General features: G+C 42.4%; 1 protein-coding gene across 4 annotated transcripts in view; it reads right to left on the bottom strand.

Moving 5' to 3' along the window:
* The window catches only part of JAG2 (jagged canonical Notch ligand 2), a 106,980-nt gene that overhangs the window by 7,877 nt on the left and 80,980 nt on the right, over positions 1-18,123 (bottom strand). For all 4 annotated transcript variants that reach the window (XM_054971157.1, XM_054971158.1, XM_054971159.1 and 1 more), the window contains 11 exons: positions 16,505-16,655; positions 15,358-15,522; positions 14,415-14,528; positions 12,989-13,102; positions 11,741-11,854; positions 10,964-11,080; positions 8,877-8,904; positions 6,683-6,768; positions 4,549-4,662; positions 3,933-4,048; positions 1,069-1,317 (listed from right to left, as the gene is read on the bottom strand). In XM_054971157.1, coding sequence (XP_054827132.1) covers positions 1,069-1,317; positions 3,933-4,048; positions 4,549-4,662; positions 6,683-6,768; positions 8,877-8,904; positions 10,964-11,080; positions 11,741-11,854; positions 12,989-13,102; positions 14,415-14,528; positions 15,358-15,522; positions 16,505-16,655 — 1,368 coding nt within the window. The remainder of the gene's footprint in view (positions 1-1,068; positions 1,318-3,932; positions 4,049-4,548; positions 4,663-6,682; positions 6,769-8,876; positions 8,905-10,963; positions 11,081-11,740; positions 11,855-12,988; positions 13,103-14,414; positions 14,529-15,357; positions 15,523-16,504; positions 16,656-18,123) is intronic.

Genomic DNA, 18,123 nt, shown 5'->3' with positions numbered 1-18,123 from the left:
CTAAGAAAGCGACAACAGGAGCCAAAGAGAAACAAAGAGACGGTGACATTTGTCCTTTGTATTTCCTGCACAGGCATGTGTCTCAACGGGATCCTTGAAAAGTAGGCTAACCGCAACTTCTCCACTGCAGTGAGCTTTGTGACAGGTGCAAAATACCTTGGTTTAATTGTTACTAATTCCAACTACTACTTTATACATGCTGTAGTTAAGAATCTCTGCCCTGACTGTGGGGTCATGCGCCCACATTATTTCCTATGGAAGAAGTTCAGAAGACATTGGCTGGTGCGGATCTTCTAGTAGTGAGATTCCCAGCCCTTCCTATGTTATACTTCCATATATATAGGTTTTCCAAAATGTGGAAATATAGATATACACATGGCCACAGACACTTCAACATGTGCCAGGAAGCATACAAGGACCACCTTCCCAACATGATTTTCATAATGGTAAATACCCGGTGTGTGCCCAGACAAGCCCGATCTCATCAGATCTTGGAAGCAGAGTTGGCCTTGGTCAATAATTGGATGGGAGACCTCCAATGAAGACCAGGGTTGCAGAGTCAGACAATGGCAAACCATCTCGGTTAGTCTCTTGCCTTGAAAACCCCACCAGGGGTCGCCATAAGTCAGCTATGACTTGAGGACACTCTCCACCACATGAAAGAACAGATAAGTTTCTTCCTTGTTAGGAATCAGTATCTAAAAGAGTTTCTATGTTTAAAGTCTGCAGGAGCAGTGCTCTCTCCCCAGTAATGGCTTGATGGACTAGTGTTGGAGTACGATCTGGGAGACCCGGGTTCTAATCCTTGATCTACCATGGAACCTCATGTCAGTCACACACTCTCAGCCTAACCTACCTCACAGGGTTGTTGTGAGGAGAACAGGGAACAATAAAAGCGGTTTAGGTCCCCATCACTGAGAAAGCTGGGGTATAAACAAAATAAATTTAATAGAGCCAAATGAAACATTCTCACTCATTTGTTAACAGCTCCCTGAAAGCGAAGAGTTCTATGCTGCAACACATATTGTTGCAAGGCGGTCAAAACATTAATGCCCTTTGAAGTCTCACCTGGGGTACTTTGTCTCTGTTAAAAATCAGAGTGATCCTGGCACAGTTGTTGTCCAAGTAGCCCGAACTGGGGCGGCACTTGACGTTGACAGGTAGGGGGTCCGATTCACTGCACTCTCCCCAGTCAGCACAAGGAGGCTGGAAACATTTGATATACATTTTTTCTTGGCATTCTTGACCTTTGGGACACTGGTAGGCTGCATGGTCCGGATGTTTGGTAAACAAGCAGGATTTTCTACCACACCACACCTAGAATTTAAATGGATTTATTGATTTCAATCTGCAGAAAGGGCCTTTGTATGAGTCAACTGTACCCATTATTTTTAGTTCAAACAAGAATATCCCTGCAGTTGGCTATAAAAACAACACACTCTCATACTTCACGAAAGGATCCCTTTTAGGAATACTCTGTTCCAAGATACAGTTTGATGCAAAGTATTTCTTGGCATTCTTGACCTTTGGGACACTGGTATTGGGACACTGGTATTTCTCAAGTATAGGTTGGCTTTCTGTAGCCTTTTGAAAAAGACTGTTAGGGACTTTCCAGAATGTATCAAGTAGGTGAGGGCAGAAAATTGAACAGAATTTCTTACAAAGTTGAGAGAGATCACGTGCCTCACTGTTTACCTCTTGAAGGAGGCACAACCTGATCCTTTCCACCCTAGACACACATCACCTGCGGACCATTCAGTGTGCTACCTGCAAACTTCAATCAATGATAACCAGGATGGACACAAGACTTAGTTAGTTCATGCCCCCACATGAACCTGTCTCACACCGTTGGACCACTGTTCCATCAAGGTCAGTATTGTATACTCTGACTGGCAACAGATCTTCAGTAGAGAGGTCCTTCACTTCACTTCCTACCTGATCCTTCTACCTAGAAATGTCAGGAAATGAACCTGGAACTAGGGGTGTGCAGTTTGGTTCAGAATTCAGATTAAAATACTGAATTTTGGCTTTGGTAAAATCTGGGTATTCCAAATCAAAAAACGTATCCTGAATTTTTCAGTAAAAATTCAGTAAAATTTGGCCAGTGTTTTCTATGGGAAAATCAATCTGGGGGGGGGCTATCTGGAGGACTGAGGATGTCATTTTTCAACCAAACTTCGCTAAATCAGGAGGGAACCTACTCCTGACTGTCCTCTGAAGACCCCAAGTTTCATTGACCCCAGAAGCCAATTTTATGGACCACCAAAGAAGGTGCCCCCATACACTCTCCACTATTTTGTATAAGGAAAAATATCTGGGGGCTATCCAGGGGGCTTGGAGGTGGTATTTTTCAAGAAAACTCCACCAAATTTGCAGGGGATCTATTCCTGACTGTCAAAGCTGACTTCCATTGTGGAAACCCACTGAGGCAAGGATGCCACTGTTGCAACTTAGCCAAACAAAAGCAAATTGAAGCAAGAAAATGGAACCCCCCCCCCAAACCAATGTGAAGCAAGGGGACCAGTATCACACTAGAGAATCACACCCATTTCACCCAAACCAAACTGAAGCAAGCAACACTGTTACAACTTAGCCCAACAGAACCTGTGTCATTCAGCCAGCAGGAAAACACCACGGAACAGTACCAAGCAGTACCCAGCCACAAGCACATGGCATTCCCTTGCTTCAGTTTGCTTCTGTAGGGCATGTTGCGTCAGTGCCCCTTGCTTCAGTTTGGTTTGGGTGGAATAGATGTGATTCTCTGATGTGATGTTAATCCCCTTGTTTCAATTTGGTTCAGGGCGGGATTCCATTTCCCTGCTTCAGTTTGGTTCTGTTGGGCTTTCTCTAGGATGAGCTCAGCTTGCATTTGGGAGTGAGCCTTGGCCATGGAAGCCTTGTCCCAGTGTGTTTCTGCAATGGGAGTCAGCTCTGACTCCCCCCCCTCCCCTACGAAACAGAGTGGTTGGGTGCACCTTGTTCAGGGGCCCACAGAACTGACCCTCGAGTCCAATCTTGCTGAAACTTGGCAGGTCTTTAGAGGACAGTCAGGAGTAGATCCCCCTACAAATTTGGTGAAGGTTGAAAAATGACTCCCCCCCACCCCCCGCACACTAGATAACCCCCAGGGTGCTTTTCCCATAGAAAACACTGGATGAATTTCTTGGAAATAGCCAAATTGAATTAGAGAATTCATTTGGAAGTCAGGGAATTTGGTTTTTTTTTGCAGATTTGGTAATAAAAAAACAACAACAAGATTTACCAATTTTTTTTTTGTGTGCAGACCCCTACCTAGAACATTCTGCATGTGAAGCAGATGCTCCATCACTAAGCCACAGGCTTTCCCTCTCTCCTCAACCTGATGGATTGCAAAGTATAGATGTTTAGAGACTGAAATTTAAGGGAGGTTGCTCAGCTGTGCTGCAGCTAAACTCATTTATCCTGTGTTGCATCTATCAGGACAGAATAGAAGGCTTCTAAATTCCAGAAGAAAAGCATTACAGAAATTTATGTATAACAGTATACACATTTCATGAATTCTATTGAAATCTGCAGCAGGCATATTGTGCAAGGCAAATAGCTTGAGTACTATAGAGTAGAAAGTATAGCAGAAATGACAGCAGAATCTTTCTGTGTAAGAGAGAGCTCTTGATTTCTGTGTAAGAGAGCCCATTCACATAAAAAGGAAATGGAGATAGCTTTTAAACAAATCATGTCAAGCTCCTTATACCAACTCAGTCCACAAGGTCACTACTGTCTACTCGGACAGGCAGCAGCATTGTAGGGTCTCTCGAGCAGAGGTTTTTCACATCGCCTACTACTAAATCCTTTTAACTGGAGATGCCGAAGACTGAACCTGGGACCTTGCATTGAGCCACAGCCCCCTCTCCTAAAGATGTAAGTCAACACACAGCATTCAAGTCTGATACTACCTTTGTGCAGTCGGCACGGCCATCCAAACAATGGCAGCTGTTGCATTCTTGATCCCATCTACTGCCATGGGGAAAGGACATGCCTTTAAGCCAGCAAGATTTCCCAAAACCTATTACTGGAGAGAAAGAAATTAGAGTTCATTTTCAATTTAAGTAGAGAAGCCAGTTCATACTGTGGGGAGGGCGGAGTATAAATCCAATAAATTAAATTAAATTAAATATGAGTTCTCTTGCACCCCCGTGAGTGAAAAACTGCACTTAATTTTTTTTTTGGACCCATTATGCTGGCTTTTCACAAGTCTGCTTCCAGAAAACCCTTTCAAGGGCATATGAAGCCCTTCCCAATCGTCTGCTTGGCCCAGCTACCACCCAGTCTTCTCATAAGCAGCCAGCAGCTTTGCAAGAGAAAGGGAGGCTCAGCAAGGCCCCTTTCCATCCATTTACATTTTGTATCTCATTTTTAGCCATTGTGAGGTTTTCCTCTAAGGGAGGCTAGAAATGTAATAGATAATACAATAAACCAAGCAATCGCAACTCAGAAAAGCAGAGAATAAAAACAACGGGTAAGAGAACGGAGTATCTGATACAGTGGTCTCGGTTTAAAGCTTCAGGTTACCTTCTTGGCATCTCGTTCCAGCTCTTCCAGGAGGGCATGTGCACCTATAGCCATTTATTTCATCAAGACAGGTAGCGCCATATGCACAAGGGGAGGATTGACATTCATCAATATCTGGGAAACAGAAAAAAAATCCAAAATGCTCAATGTGCATACCGTTGGCGTTTTTGGCTTTAACACAGTAGGCTAGATCTCAGTTTTATTTTACAGAGCAGAAACAGAGGCTGAGCATATATACAAGAGCTTAAATTCAGTTCAGTCTATGGGACAGCCAGATGAGCCATACGCGGACTCTGAGTCTTTATGACCAACTGGCACCATGCAGCCGGAGGAACAGTTCTTTCTGACCACTAAGGCTCACTGATGACTTGAAATCTTTCCTGTTTTTTAATACACGTCAGAAGCTGTTTAATGTTTGGATAGAGGGAAAACTACACCTGGGATGGAACAGCTTAGGAGGCCTCTTTGATAAGGATTGCAGTCTATTGCAATGTTTATCGTAAGTATCACTTTGATTTACTGCACTGCCTTCTACATTTGTAACCCACTTTCTGCATTACTGTCATGTCTGAGCCCCATCCATGCCAATTTTAATGATCCTTTTGTGCTGAACCAATGTATCTTGCTGTAACTCGATGTCATTTTACCAGTGTTATAACTATTTCTTTCACAGTTGTTTATCTAATAGACTGTAACAGCTTCCAGTGTTTTTGACCTTGTACTCCCTCTCAGACTTTGCTATGTCTTGCTTCTTAGTGACTCAACTTGATACCAAGAATAGGTGAAACGTTCTCACGCAAGAAAAGCACCAAAATCTTGTTTATGATTGGGAGGGGGGGGGGAAAGAGCAGACTTGAATGTTAAAAGAGAAGTCGCTCTCACATGATGTCATTCCTGTCAACTTTTACTCTTGCTGCTTAGATGCTTACCTTGCTTCTGAGTAGCCCTATGGACATATATATGGAAATGATCCAATTTCTGAATAAAAACCATTTAACCAAGAACCTGTGTCTTGCTGCAATGGTCCAGTCTACCACATCCTGCCATCCACAGCCTGCCAATTACAGCATGTCACATCTTAAACAATTTTGATTCTATTTTTCCTGTTCTGTAACCTGAGTCCTAGTGCGGCTGTTTCATTGTGTTTCTTATGCTGTCTGACTGAACAGTTTTCTATTATTTTGTAATCTGTCTTGAGTCCCAGGAAGAAAGGCGAGCTATAAATGAAGTAAATGTATTTTGAAAAATAACTTCGCTTCTACCTAGAAAGTGGAATCTGTAATTTTTTTAAAAGGCCACACATGCAGTTGAGAAATATGGACATGAGTTTACCAAGAATTTTAATGACATAGAATGAGATTCCTCTTCCGCTAAAATGTCCATTTTGCGCATGATCAATGGGTACTTGGCACAAATGGAAGCTTTAGTAGAAGAGGAAGCATGCTCCTAATCCGCATGGAACTCATTCGTAGGATCTATGCCCAAGTGTGCTTGACCTAGTTGTCGCCCACTTCACATTTTTGCATAGCTGTTTGACATCCTGAAAACAGTAAATTTAATAAGACTAGGACACACAATTGCAAAATAAAAAAGATACATGCCGGCAGCATCTCAACGAGTATCTCAGATTGGCAACAGCTTCCATGCATTTCCCTCCTCTGCTCCTTTTTTGGCATTCTAAGCCTTTACAAGACAACAGACATTCTAAAAACGATATGCTTGGAAGCATCCTAAGACAGCGGCAGTGGATGCAAATTATGCACGGTGAGTACAGAATTCAAATTCAGAGGCGTACGCAAAAATGCAGCTACAACTTCCAAGACTCATTTAGCTTTCTGTGGCCCTTTTGGGACCAGGAGATTAAAGACTTGGTGTTCTGAGTTTACAATTCAAAGCACATCATTTTAGCTGCATTTGTGGAAAGAAGAAAAAGAATTCTGTCCTCAAAAGAAAAGAGATGGTCCCGTAAAGAACGGCAAAGAGCAGCATGACGAAAAATCCAGTTAGCTTCAGCTTCGTTATCTGGGATACAGCTGGCCTAAACTTAATGCACAGGAAGTCAAAGGGCAGATGCAATAAAAGGTTTGGGGGTCAAGTATGACCTATTCAGTTCTTTGCCTATGTAGGTACTTACTAATTCTGCAGTCTGGACCAGCAAACCCAGGTGCGCATTCACAGCGAAACCAATTCACTCCGTCGACACAGATGCCTCCATTGTAACTGTAACAATAATAAATCCATCATTGCAATGAAGGCTGTCATGGTAGCTTCACACAGAAGTAAGAAGCCTTAGCTACGGTACGTAACAGACTGTGAAAATACAAGTTTTATTGCTATTCCTAGATAGTGTTTCACTGCTCAACCAGGTCAGAACAAGAGACTGAACAGGGCAATCCCACGCTGACTCCAGTTTAACCCCAGCGGATTAACCAAGCATGGGGATGGTACCGTAAATTCACAATGCACCTACTTCAATACGTCATTGTTATTGCCTTAACTTTTGTCAATTAAGTATTTAATTAGCAGTCTTTGGTGAAACAAAGAAGACGTCTACTCCCATAATCCCCCTCTGCCATGGATGTTTATGGAGTGACCTTGGGTCAGTCATATGCACTCAGCCTAACCTACCCCACAGGGCTGTTGTGAGGATAAAATGAAGGAGGAGAGAATGATGTAAGCTGCCTTGGGTTCCCACTGGGTTATAAATGAAGTAAATACACAAATATACGGAAATAGCTTACCAATGCACTGTATTAGGTTTCAGGAGAAATCAAGAATGACTATAAAATGGATTTTTTGCTAATCTGAGAGCACATGATGTGGCTTTAGAAATCAATAAACCATCAGATTAATTGATGGCTACTTAAATCTTGCTGCTTGCATTCATTTTTGATTTTACAACAGACGAGAGTACCAAATTGCAAAACTTTATAGCCACTAAGAGCTGGGGATACATTTCAAAAAAGGATTTGAATTTTGTACATATATGCCAAATTCTGATTATACACAGGAAGGAGTGCTGGAGAACTGCACCATTCAAGCTGCAGCTGGCAACTGATGAAAGCAAAGAAATGACAGGCTAGGGAGAAAGAGCAGAAGCTGGAAGGAACTGAGATAGAGGGGATGACAGATTAACTGAACTGCTGATGGAATACAGATTGCTGGGCCAAGAGCAGGTAAAAAAAAGGCCCAGGAGGGTGGGGACATCAGAGAGAAATGGCACAGCACGGTTCAGATCAGTGATGCCCAATCTGGTGCCCATGGGCACCACGGCAGGCAGCCATTATGGAACAGCTTTGTCTATCATAGGAGAATGCTTGGTTTGGTCCACATTCTATGGAACCTCTTAACGTTTTGTGATTGGCAACCATTTTGCTGTGACATCCACTATCTGCTCACAAAATTCGACACACCCATAGGTTCAAAATAGCAGGGAGGGTCTCTGGGTTTCATTGAGTGACAGCAACTAGAATCCTGCCCCTTACTTTTAGCGCCTGGCTGGGTGGGTGGGGGGATACCGGATATTGTCATGACTAGATGTGGAACACTCAGAAAGCAGGTCTGCGTGTCAAACGGACTAAGAATGTATCTGGACTTAGGGTTCCTCCACACATTACATGTGACAGTTGGTTTTCACAATAACAAAAAGCACATATTTTTTGGTAAAAGGTTCATGGGAAGACTTCTGTAAAGCAAAGGCACTAGAGGTTCAAGCCCAGAAGAAAGTCTGGGCCACCTGATCACTTAGGTGTATGCCACATGTGGTTGCACAAATATAATTTTAAATCTTTAGTATCCTAGGAGCTGTCTACTGCTCCATATTATATGGTATTCCTATTGATGATTTCTTAAGCCATCTCAGGCCATATCTACAGAATGGACTGGACCACTTCAGACAGTGCGTGTGGGCAACCTTGTGTGTTTTTTTTATTGCTCCCCTCTGTAACACTCCAGCCAGCCAAACAAAAAACTAGCACATGAGAAACAGGTTGTTTAAAATCCTTATCTGTGGTATGCTGTAATTTTTTCCACATGGAGGGGCATTCAAAAATGCTATCCCCCATCCCTTGCAATCTGAACTGGTGTGGTACACTCGGCTATCTCTAGATTTTACCACCATGTACTACTACTCCATATATTGACCAGAACTCACACTGCCATCGTTAGGCTGCTGCCAAATGAGAGCAAATGTGTTGGCCGAGCAACTAGTTAATACCGCAAGTTCATTTGTTAGGGCTTGTACAATCATCTACAGGAGATTGAGAAGGCTATTTACATTCAACCATAGTACTAGACTTCTAAAGAAGGAATAATCCTTGAGTACTTACCATGGGTGGGAGTTGCAGTCATTAGTATCTAAACAGAAGATAGTAAAATATCAGATAATATAATATTTAGAAATACACAAGAACCATCAACACAGCCCTCAAGGCTCATGAAATATTATGAGGGAGGAAACCAAAAGTATACGCATCAGAGGTGGCATGTGGTCTACTCTTAGAGAACTACTATACAGGCCAACATCCTTTTATTTCATTTATTTAAAACCAGGGTGGATTTGATTTAAATCAAACTGATTTAAATCATGATTTAAATCACTAGTCATTAAGGCTTGATTTAAATCATAGTTTTCTACATAAAGACTAATTCTTGCTGGTATAACTTTAATATGCAAGTAGATGCCTGCCTTACCGATAGGTAAAGGAACTTCATTAAAGTATTCCCAAACTGGGTCTCTTTTATGGCCTGCTGCCATTATAGGTTTTTTCCTCCAAGGAAAGAATGTGATAAACCTCAGGTCATACACACAAAAGAGCCAAAGACTTGTGCAGTATTGTGCTCAAAAAGTTTCACTTTCATTTTGTACTGCTTGCCCCTCCCTCCTCACACTTAGTTTCTTCTTGTGCAGATCTATTCCACTCCAAACAATCAGAAAAAGATTGTTTCTATTCACTGAACTTCTTGAAACTTAGCACTGGAGGGGTTGATTCTGTCTTCATAGGTTTGTAGAACAATAGGATTAAGGTCTTTTCCTCAACTCTGTTCATGTTATAACATTTTTGCTGTGAAGAAGAGGCATGTGATCTCTGCTGAGCTGACACAAATTCAGTTTTGAGAACTGCAAAACCAAGCATCTGTGATAATATCTTGTAGGCAGAGAAACTGCCCAATAATCTTACAAAAACCTCTGGAAGAGCATGACATTGTGAATGGATTACCAAAAAAATTAAACATATACAGCCTTATTCTACATAATTAAAAACTAATCTTTATTTCATGATGGAATAACCTTTGGATGGTAATATATTTTCCTCAAAAAGCATTTTATTTAAAAAAATCCGATTTAAATCAAAAAAATCCGATTTAAATTAAAAAAAAATCATTTTTTTTGATTTTTTTTTTTAAAAAATCATTGATTTTTATCCACCCTGTTTAAAAACATACATATGCCACCTTTCTAAATAGGGTTCCCAAGACAGGAAGGAGAACCAACCATTACTGGAGGTATGCCAAACAAAACAAAAAAAAAGTCTTCACCCTCTGGCGGAAGACAGAGGGGCCAAACGAATTTCCCTGGGGAGGGAGTTCCAAAGTTTTGGTGCCACAATTGAGAGGGCTCTTTCTCAGGTTGCCACCTGTCTAGCCTCCTCCATGTTATTTTCCACTTCTGCTTCTCCTATATGTAGTCACACCTTATAGATGAAAAATGGGATGTTGCTTGAAGTCACAAATGGGTATTAATTTTTATCATCCTGATCTAAATGCCAAGATTAACAGCCATGTCTGCCATTAACAAAGTTACGTTTGAATTAAGTGTGCCTTTCCTCGCTTTCAACTAAATTCAGCCTTCGATTGGCCTTTCAACTATAGCTAAATCCCAGATTAAAGCAAACTGAGGGAGGCTATCATTTCACGATTCTGATTCTTAAATAGATAAGAAAACACTTGGAACTGCTGTAGACAAACTGCTGAACCATGAAGGAACAGGAAAAAAAGCAATTTCCGAAGTCTTCTCACCCTCTCCTCCTCAGCTGTTACTTCAAGTTCAAGGAAACGATTGCAATTATCACTGTTTATAATGCCTAAAACTCACAGTCTAATGAAGGAAGATGCTATTAAAGGTAATTTCAAAGCGGAATTTGAGATTTAGACGATGTAACATTTCGTGCATGTTCCATCTTGAGCAACAAACTCCAAATTCTGCCACACCTCAGCAAATCATCATATTGGTATGCTAGTAAAATCCCAAAACGTAACTCTATAAGGAAATATTTCAACAAGTTGTACAGCTGGGTCTCTATCAGGCTTGTGATGCAAGCCCTCTTCTCCTTACAATCAACAGTCTGTATTTTGAACATGAACTACGTTGGTTGAAGTGCTGGTCTTTCATGTAAAGGCGTGGGTGGGAACTTACTTTGGGTGCATGTGCGCCCTTCCCATCCTTCTTTACAGATGCAAGAAAAGGAGTCTCCACTGCCAACACAGGTTCCACCATTCAGGCAAGGGTTGGGAACACAGTTGCTGTTTTTAGCTTTAGTAAAACAAATAAAGACTTGTTATACCCACAGAGATTTTAACATGAAGTTCAGAGTATGACGATTATTAGTTATATCCCGCTTTTCTCTGTGAACAGGGATCCAAAGCGGCTTTTCACATCACACTATTGCCCTATCCTCCACTTCATCCTCAGAACTGCTACCTTGTGAGGGTAAGTTAGGTTGAGAGATTGTGATCGGCCCAAGGTCACCCTGTGGGCTTGTATGGCTGAGCAGGGGATTTGAACCTGATTGGTCCCAGGTCCTAGTCCGGCATTCTAACCACCATACCACACCAGACCTCGGAGTACCTCTTCGGTACGGAGACCAGCCATATCCCCAAGTGTCGATATTCCCTCTTATTTGAAATAGGTTTAGAATAGTCAATCTGAGAACAGAGGTTAAATCTGATCCTATTTCCTCCTCCTCCATGCAGTCAGTCAAAACTTAATTTTTATCATAAACCAGTCTTCAGATGCAAACCAAATTAGTTAACTCTTTCCCACCAGAGAATTCCAGACAAGCTATGCTAACTCTTGGTTATTTGCAAGAGGAGGGCAGGAAGAAAAAACAGATATGCTCTTTCTGACCGTGCTGGTCAAGGGAGATGCACTTTCTGTCTGAACAAAATATTCCCAGACTGACTCAGCAAGTACCTATATTGCATGTGCTTCCCTTCCATTCCGGAGGACATGAGCATCGAAAGGTATCACCATCATCGTAACATGTCCCTCCATTAGTGCAAGTATTTGCATCACATTGGTATTCACCTATAAGTCACAAATAATCAAGGGATTATACATACAACACTTTTTTGGTTTATGGAAACAGAGCTGCATTCAGAAGTTACATATACCATTATTCATTTCAGTTATAAGTCCGCCTTTCTCATGGGGACTAGAGAGGAATTTCAAGTATGATAAAAAAAACCTTCTCAGTCGGTAAGGAGATTAGAAAATATAGCATCAGTCAATCAGTAATCAATCAAGACATCACAACAGCAAAGATGCCTACTAAGACCAAATAATGCTGTTGGGATGGGATTGGGGGGCAGGGAGACCCAAGAATATGTATCTGTTTAAGGCAACAAAGGCCATCAGTACAGGAGAAAATTTATCCCTAATAAAAGTCATCTCCATTGCAGACTCATCATACCGTGGTTTGCTCCCTCCGCAAGAATGCCCTTCTGAACAATTGCGTTTTGCACATTTTGCAGAATGTGGGAGCCTTCCTAATACTACAGTGCACTGGCCTGATGTTTACAAATTGCTAATATTTTCTGTTTAACACTTTGCAAAGATACTGGGGCCTTCAAAATAGCATAGGATAACCTAAATTAATAAATCTATTTATCTAAATGCCCTGATCTGGATGGCTCAGACTAGACTAATCTCATCAGATCTCAAAAGCTAAATGGGGTCAGCCCTGATTAGTACTCGGAATGGAGACCACCAAGAAGTCCAGGGCTGCTACGCAGAGGCAGGCAATGGCACACCACCTCTGTTCATCTCGTGCCTTGAAAACTTTATGAAGTTGCCATAAAATGGCTGCGACACAACAGCACTTTCCACCACCGGCTTTACTTAAATATTGGTGAAAATATCTGCAAATGAAGTTGCTAATGAAGTTATAAAATTAGATTAAAAACCTGTTGCTTTGCATTTTGCTATTGCATAATTTCTAAAATGACTGCAAGCTTTCCTCCCCAGCTTTGTTCAACACACAGTGCCAAATTTTTAAGTTGTTTATTCCATTTGGAGAAAAAGACGACGATTATTGGACTTGTTTGAGCATGACTTCCTTCAACAAATCCATTTACCAAGACTTTTAAAAGCTTCCTTTCCAACTTCTGACAATTAACACACATAAAATTGGGGGGGGGGGCACACCTAGAAGACACTTACGTGAATGGCATGTCTTGCCTTTCCAGCCATTTCTGCATTCACAATAGAAGTCATTCACTAAGTCGATGCACCGGCCTCCATGACGACATGGATTCGGCGAGCAGTCATTGACATCTGAAAATTCAAATGCATGGCAATCGAGCAAAAGATTTTACAATTTTGACAATTACTTTTCGAAAGGGAAAGCCTGCAGTTTGAAAGACAGTTTTCTGCAGCGGTAGCAACTCCGTGGCTCGCACAGAGCCACACTCACAACCAACATCAGCCAACACAGCCACATTTACCTGCACCCCTGGCACACGGCCTGTACCTCAGGGCGGCTTGCAGCTTGCTCCTGTCTCCGACGATGACTGCCTGTTGCAAGGTGGGAACCACCTGCCAACCACAAATCCCACCAGGCCAAAGCCCTGCTCACTTCCCTGAAACATGGCAGATGCCACACTGGGGAACAGTGCTTACAAGAGCTGCAAGTGGCATCTCAAAAAGCCACATGCTGCACCCAAAGCCGCTCAGGTTTAACTCTAAAATATCCACAAACACACACAGATGTACCGTGATGTGTACCACTTTTGATGTGGATTCAAACTCTTAACTATAAACTTCATAGACGGTCCTGAGCAAGTGAATGGTGGTCTGTCAAAGAGTTGGTTGCGCTTAAATCCCGTTGAACCGCATGGGCAATGTGCACATGATTTCCACACAGAAGATGCCAGGTGAAGTCCCTGATACCTCCACGTTGAGGAGGGTATCAGGTTCCAGGGAATGATTCCTGTCTGAGGCCCTGGTGAACTCCTCCATACGTTTATGGCCCACAAGGAATCTCTCAATTTCGTCCAAGTGCTGTTCTATTGCATTTCAGTTTAAATGGTAAGTGCTATCCGAGGCTTGAATAGGTAAACTGTTTATGGTGCTACTGTAAACAGTTGAATTTGCAGAGTTAAATACAACTTCTATGGATGTCAACCAGTGTGGGGCAGTTCAAGTTCTCCTTAACAGAACGATCTGGGTAAGTGCTACTCTGCTGCTTTGACAGATATTATATGATCAAACATGCACTCTGGCTCTTTTGTTTGACAGCAAAGCAAGAGGGCGGCACCAGTCACCGATAAAAAAAAGAAGGCAAAGACAAACACCGATAGAGCAGCGGGAAAGTAAAATTGACTCACGGTTTTTCATATCTCATCAACGAATTTTCACTTTCCCACTGTACTATCGGCATTTGTCTTTGCCATCTTTCATCTTTGGTTGACACCAGTTAACGTAATATGAGAATCAATTCTGCAATACTGAAGATGTTTACCCAAATTTAGACACAGTTATTCCAGAGTAAAACATATCCGGAACTGGGCTGCGACGGAGAGTCCTACTGCCGTTATCACGCTAGCCTACAGAACCTTCTGTTGCGGAAACATTCAATGATACTTACTGATATCACACAATTCTCCTTCCCAGCCATTCTGACAGAAGCACCGAAAAGAGTCCACCTCATCGATGCAAGTCCCACCGTTCTTGCAAGGTTTCCCAAGACAGTCATTGATATCTAAGGACAATAATACATAATCACCACTAGAACTATTTTATCAGGTGCAATAAGGCCATACTTGTTTCACTGAGTACATTATCAAAAGCACTAGTCATTAATTGGCACATTCTTGGAGTCTAGCACAGCAATATGCCCTCTCTGATGATATTTTGTTTTTTTAATTCCATTTTTATTGCCAATGGGGACTGAATCGGTTTACATTATTCTCCTCTTCTCTGTTTTATCCTCACAACAACCCTGTGAGGTAGGTTAGGCTGAGTGTATGCGACTGGCCCAAGGTCACCCAGCAATTGTTTTGACACTGCCTGCCTCTGTGTAGTGACCTTGGCCTTTCTTGGTGATCTCCCATCCAAGTATTAACCAGGGCCAACCCTGCATAGCTTCCACGATTTAATGAGATTGGGCTAGCCTGGGCCATCTGGGCCAGGCACTTCTATTATTAGGTAGTCGGTTTGCCTGCAGCAGGCAACCGTTTGAGAGTTCACACCAAAATTGGCCCCTGGCATGTTTTAATTAGATAGAAACAAGGCACAGTTCCTGTAAGTTCCCCAAAATGATGAACATCAGTGTGTTCTCCAATGGGACTAAACGAACGGGCCGCAATTTAAATGCACTTGCACTGCATCCCCTGCACAAAGCAATTTGCTACTATTCACAGAACAGCTACAACCAAAGCTCTGGAAGTTGAACTAATGACCTAGAAGCGAAATGTTCTCAAGCCCATTAGGAATCTAAACTCCCACTTTCAATAGTTTCGAAGTAATGATCTTCAAACAAACCCTAGCGTTAGTGCCTTTTTATTTGAACACATTTTTCTTCCACTTACTCTCGTGACAATACGCTCCAATAAAGCCCTTTTCACAGGCGCAAGTGAAGTTGCCTCCTGGTTGACTGATACACCGTCCATGGGGCCCACACACACTGGATGAGATGTAGCGAACACCTTTCTGGGTAGCATTTGTGAAAACCTCAATTGTGCAGCTGTCGATAACTGAGAAAAGAAAAAAGCAAGTGGAAATACACTCCCCCGTAAGCTACTCTGCAGTGGGACTTTTCACTTTTTAAGAATGTGGTACGATAGAAGTTTTGTTATATGGCACTCGTGGGGAATGGCAAATAAGCTGGGGGACTCAAGTTTACTGCTCTGCTCTGTCCCGTCCACAGGAAACTGCAACTACCAAACCTCACCCCACTGCAAACAAAATGCCAACAGCTCCGATACCTGAAGGGTCTCTTCTGCCCAAAGAACAGAGCCATTCTAAACAGCAGGAAGATAAGTGGGCCAGCTGCCCAGGAGCCCTCTGGCAGAGCTGGCTTCTAACAGCTTGGGGCAGGTTGAGGATGAGGTCAGTTGGTAGTGCCAGTCAGAAGCTCAGCACTGGCCAGAGGCATTGAGCTGAATGGCTGAAGAGGCAGGAATGGGTTGCACACATGCCCAGAGGTGCAGGGGTACAGTGGCTGGGGTGGGGGTGGGGGGATGCCAATTTGCTGTCGTCTGGATAATCAAGTACCAGGAAACCAAAGCTTCTACTGCACTGCATTTTTATAAATACAAGTTTTAGTAATTTGGGATGTGACTTGCAAAATTCCATGAGGAAGATTTAGCAGGCAGATCTGATACTAATGTAATCTGGATCTAATTAGGATTCAAAACACACTCGGGAAAGTTTTATATAAATACATTTTGATATATGTGTACACACACACACACACACACTTTGTGAACGGGGCCTGGGGGTAGGTGACAAGAAAGGCAGCGACTTCCATATATGTCATCTGCAGGGGGAAGTCACTGCATTGCGTCTTTTCAGTTTTGCATTAAGCATGTCATTTCTTTTAAAGGAAAACGCAACATGGAGCGATTTGAGGGGAGGGGGGTTGCAAGGAAACTATTTTCATTTGGTTTTTTAGAATGTTTTATTACTACAAAAAAAAAAAAGACAGTGCTTCTGCATGGCAGAGGTATCCGATACCTTTGCAAGAATTATTTTTGCAGTGGTCCTTGAGGTGAGAGCAGTTCTTTCCATCGTAGTCGTCAGAACAAGCGCAGTAATAATCACCCCTCAGCTCGTAACATTTAGCACCGTTTTGGCAAGGATTAGGCTTGCAGAGGTCGATATCCATCTGTAATAGATTTAAACACAAATGACGGCGTAAGTTTACTGAAGCATATTGAGGAGTCGTTCCAACCTTTACAAATTAGTTGTAAGCACTTACAGGAAGGCAGCACTACAAAGACAACAGAAGAACTTTCCTGCTTGCATTCAGACCTGAAAGCCAGCATGGTGTACTGGTTAGAACTTCAGGCTAGCTCGAATTCCCACTCTGTCATGGAAGCTAGCTTAGAGCCAAACTACAGGTGATAAATGACAGAGGTTGGACACTTGTCAGCTTCCCTCAAGTTTTGATGGGAAATGTAGGCATCCTGGTCTTGCAGCTGTAATGGAGAGCCAAGCTGTAAAACCAGGGCGCCTACATTTCCCATCAAAACTTGAGGGAAGCTGACAAGTGTCCAACCTGTGTAAGGCATCACTTGTAGCTTGGCTCTCAGTCATCTTGGGCCAGTCTTTCTTCCTCAGTTTAACCTACCTTTCAGGGTTGTTGCGAGGATAAAACAGAATGAGCAAAGCTGCTTTGAGAAAGGAAGGGTACGTATGAAATAAATAAAATGTGAGGGCCACTTTCAGATCTTCATTGATTCAGTTCAAGATGGCCATCTCTCTACATTAAGCCCACCTATGGTTTTCTCTTACAAATTCCAACCTGGTGTCCTTTTCAAGCCATTCTCCAATGATCTACCTGAAATTACACATGAGCAATTAATCAGCTGGGACTCTGCTCCACGTGCCCGCAAATAAAGGAGGCAAGACTGGTATGTACATGAAGGAGTTCCAATTGGGTAGCTGTTTTGGTCTGTAGTAGATGAAGGGAATTCTCACTTTCGAAAGCTCATACTCTAGAAATCTAGCTGGTCTTTATGGTGCTACTAGACCTGAATCTTACATGGAGGAGGGTGTTCTCAGCGGTGGCCCATCACTTGGGGTACTCCCTGTCCCCGAGGTTTGGCAAGGCTCCTAATTTTCACTTTCCCAAGATTGGCGCAATTTGCTTTATTCAAGAGGGTGGCTTTGTCCTATGATAATTGGTATTTAATGCTGTTTTAGATTTTTTTAAAGATCCTGTAATCTTGTTTTTATCTGCTGCTGGATCTTCTGGATGTGTTTTATGGATTTTATTGAGTTCTACTTCGATAGTTTTAATACTCTTTTTACAGTATTTTTGCGCTGCTACTTTTAATGTACTGTCAGTGCAGTATGATTTTAGAATCCGTTTTTTTATATTATTGTGTATATTATTGCTTTGGTGAATGGGATGCTATGAGAGCCAGTTTGGCGTAGTAGTTAAGAGCATGGAACTCTAATCTGGAGAGCCGGGTTTGATTCCCCACTCCTCCACTTGAAGCCAGTTGGGTGACCTTGGGCGAGTCACAGCTCTCTGGAGCTCTCTCAGCCCCACCCACCTCACAGGGTGATTTTTGCAGTGATAACAACATAACGTGTAGACCGCTCTGAGTGGGCCTTAAGTTGTCCTG

The sequence above is a fragment of the Eublepharis macularius genome, chromosome 2, assembly GCF_028583425.1.
Source record: "Eublepharis macularius isolate TG4126 chromosome 2, MPM_Emac_v1.0, whole genome shotgun sequence".
NCBI classification, from domain to species: domain Eukaryota; kingdom Metazoa; phylum Chordata; class Lepidosauria; order Squamata; family Eublepharidae; genus Eublepharis; species Eublepharis macularius.
Note: the sequence above shows the minus strand (reverse complement) of the source record. Positions and strands in the feature narration are given on the sequence as shown.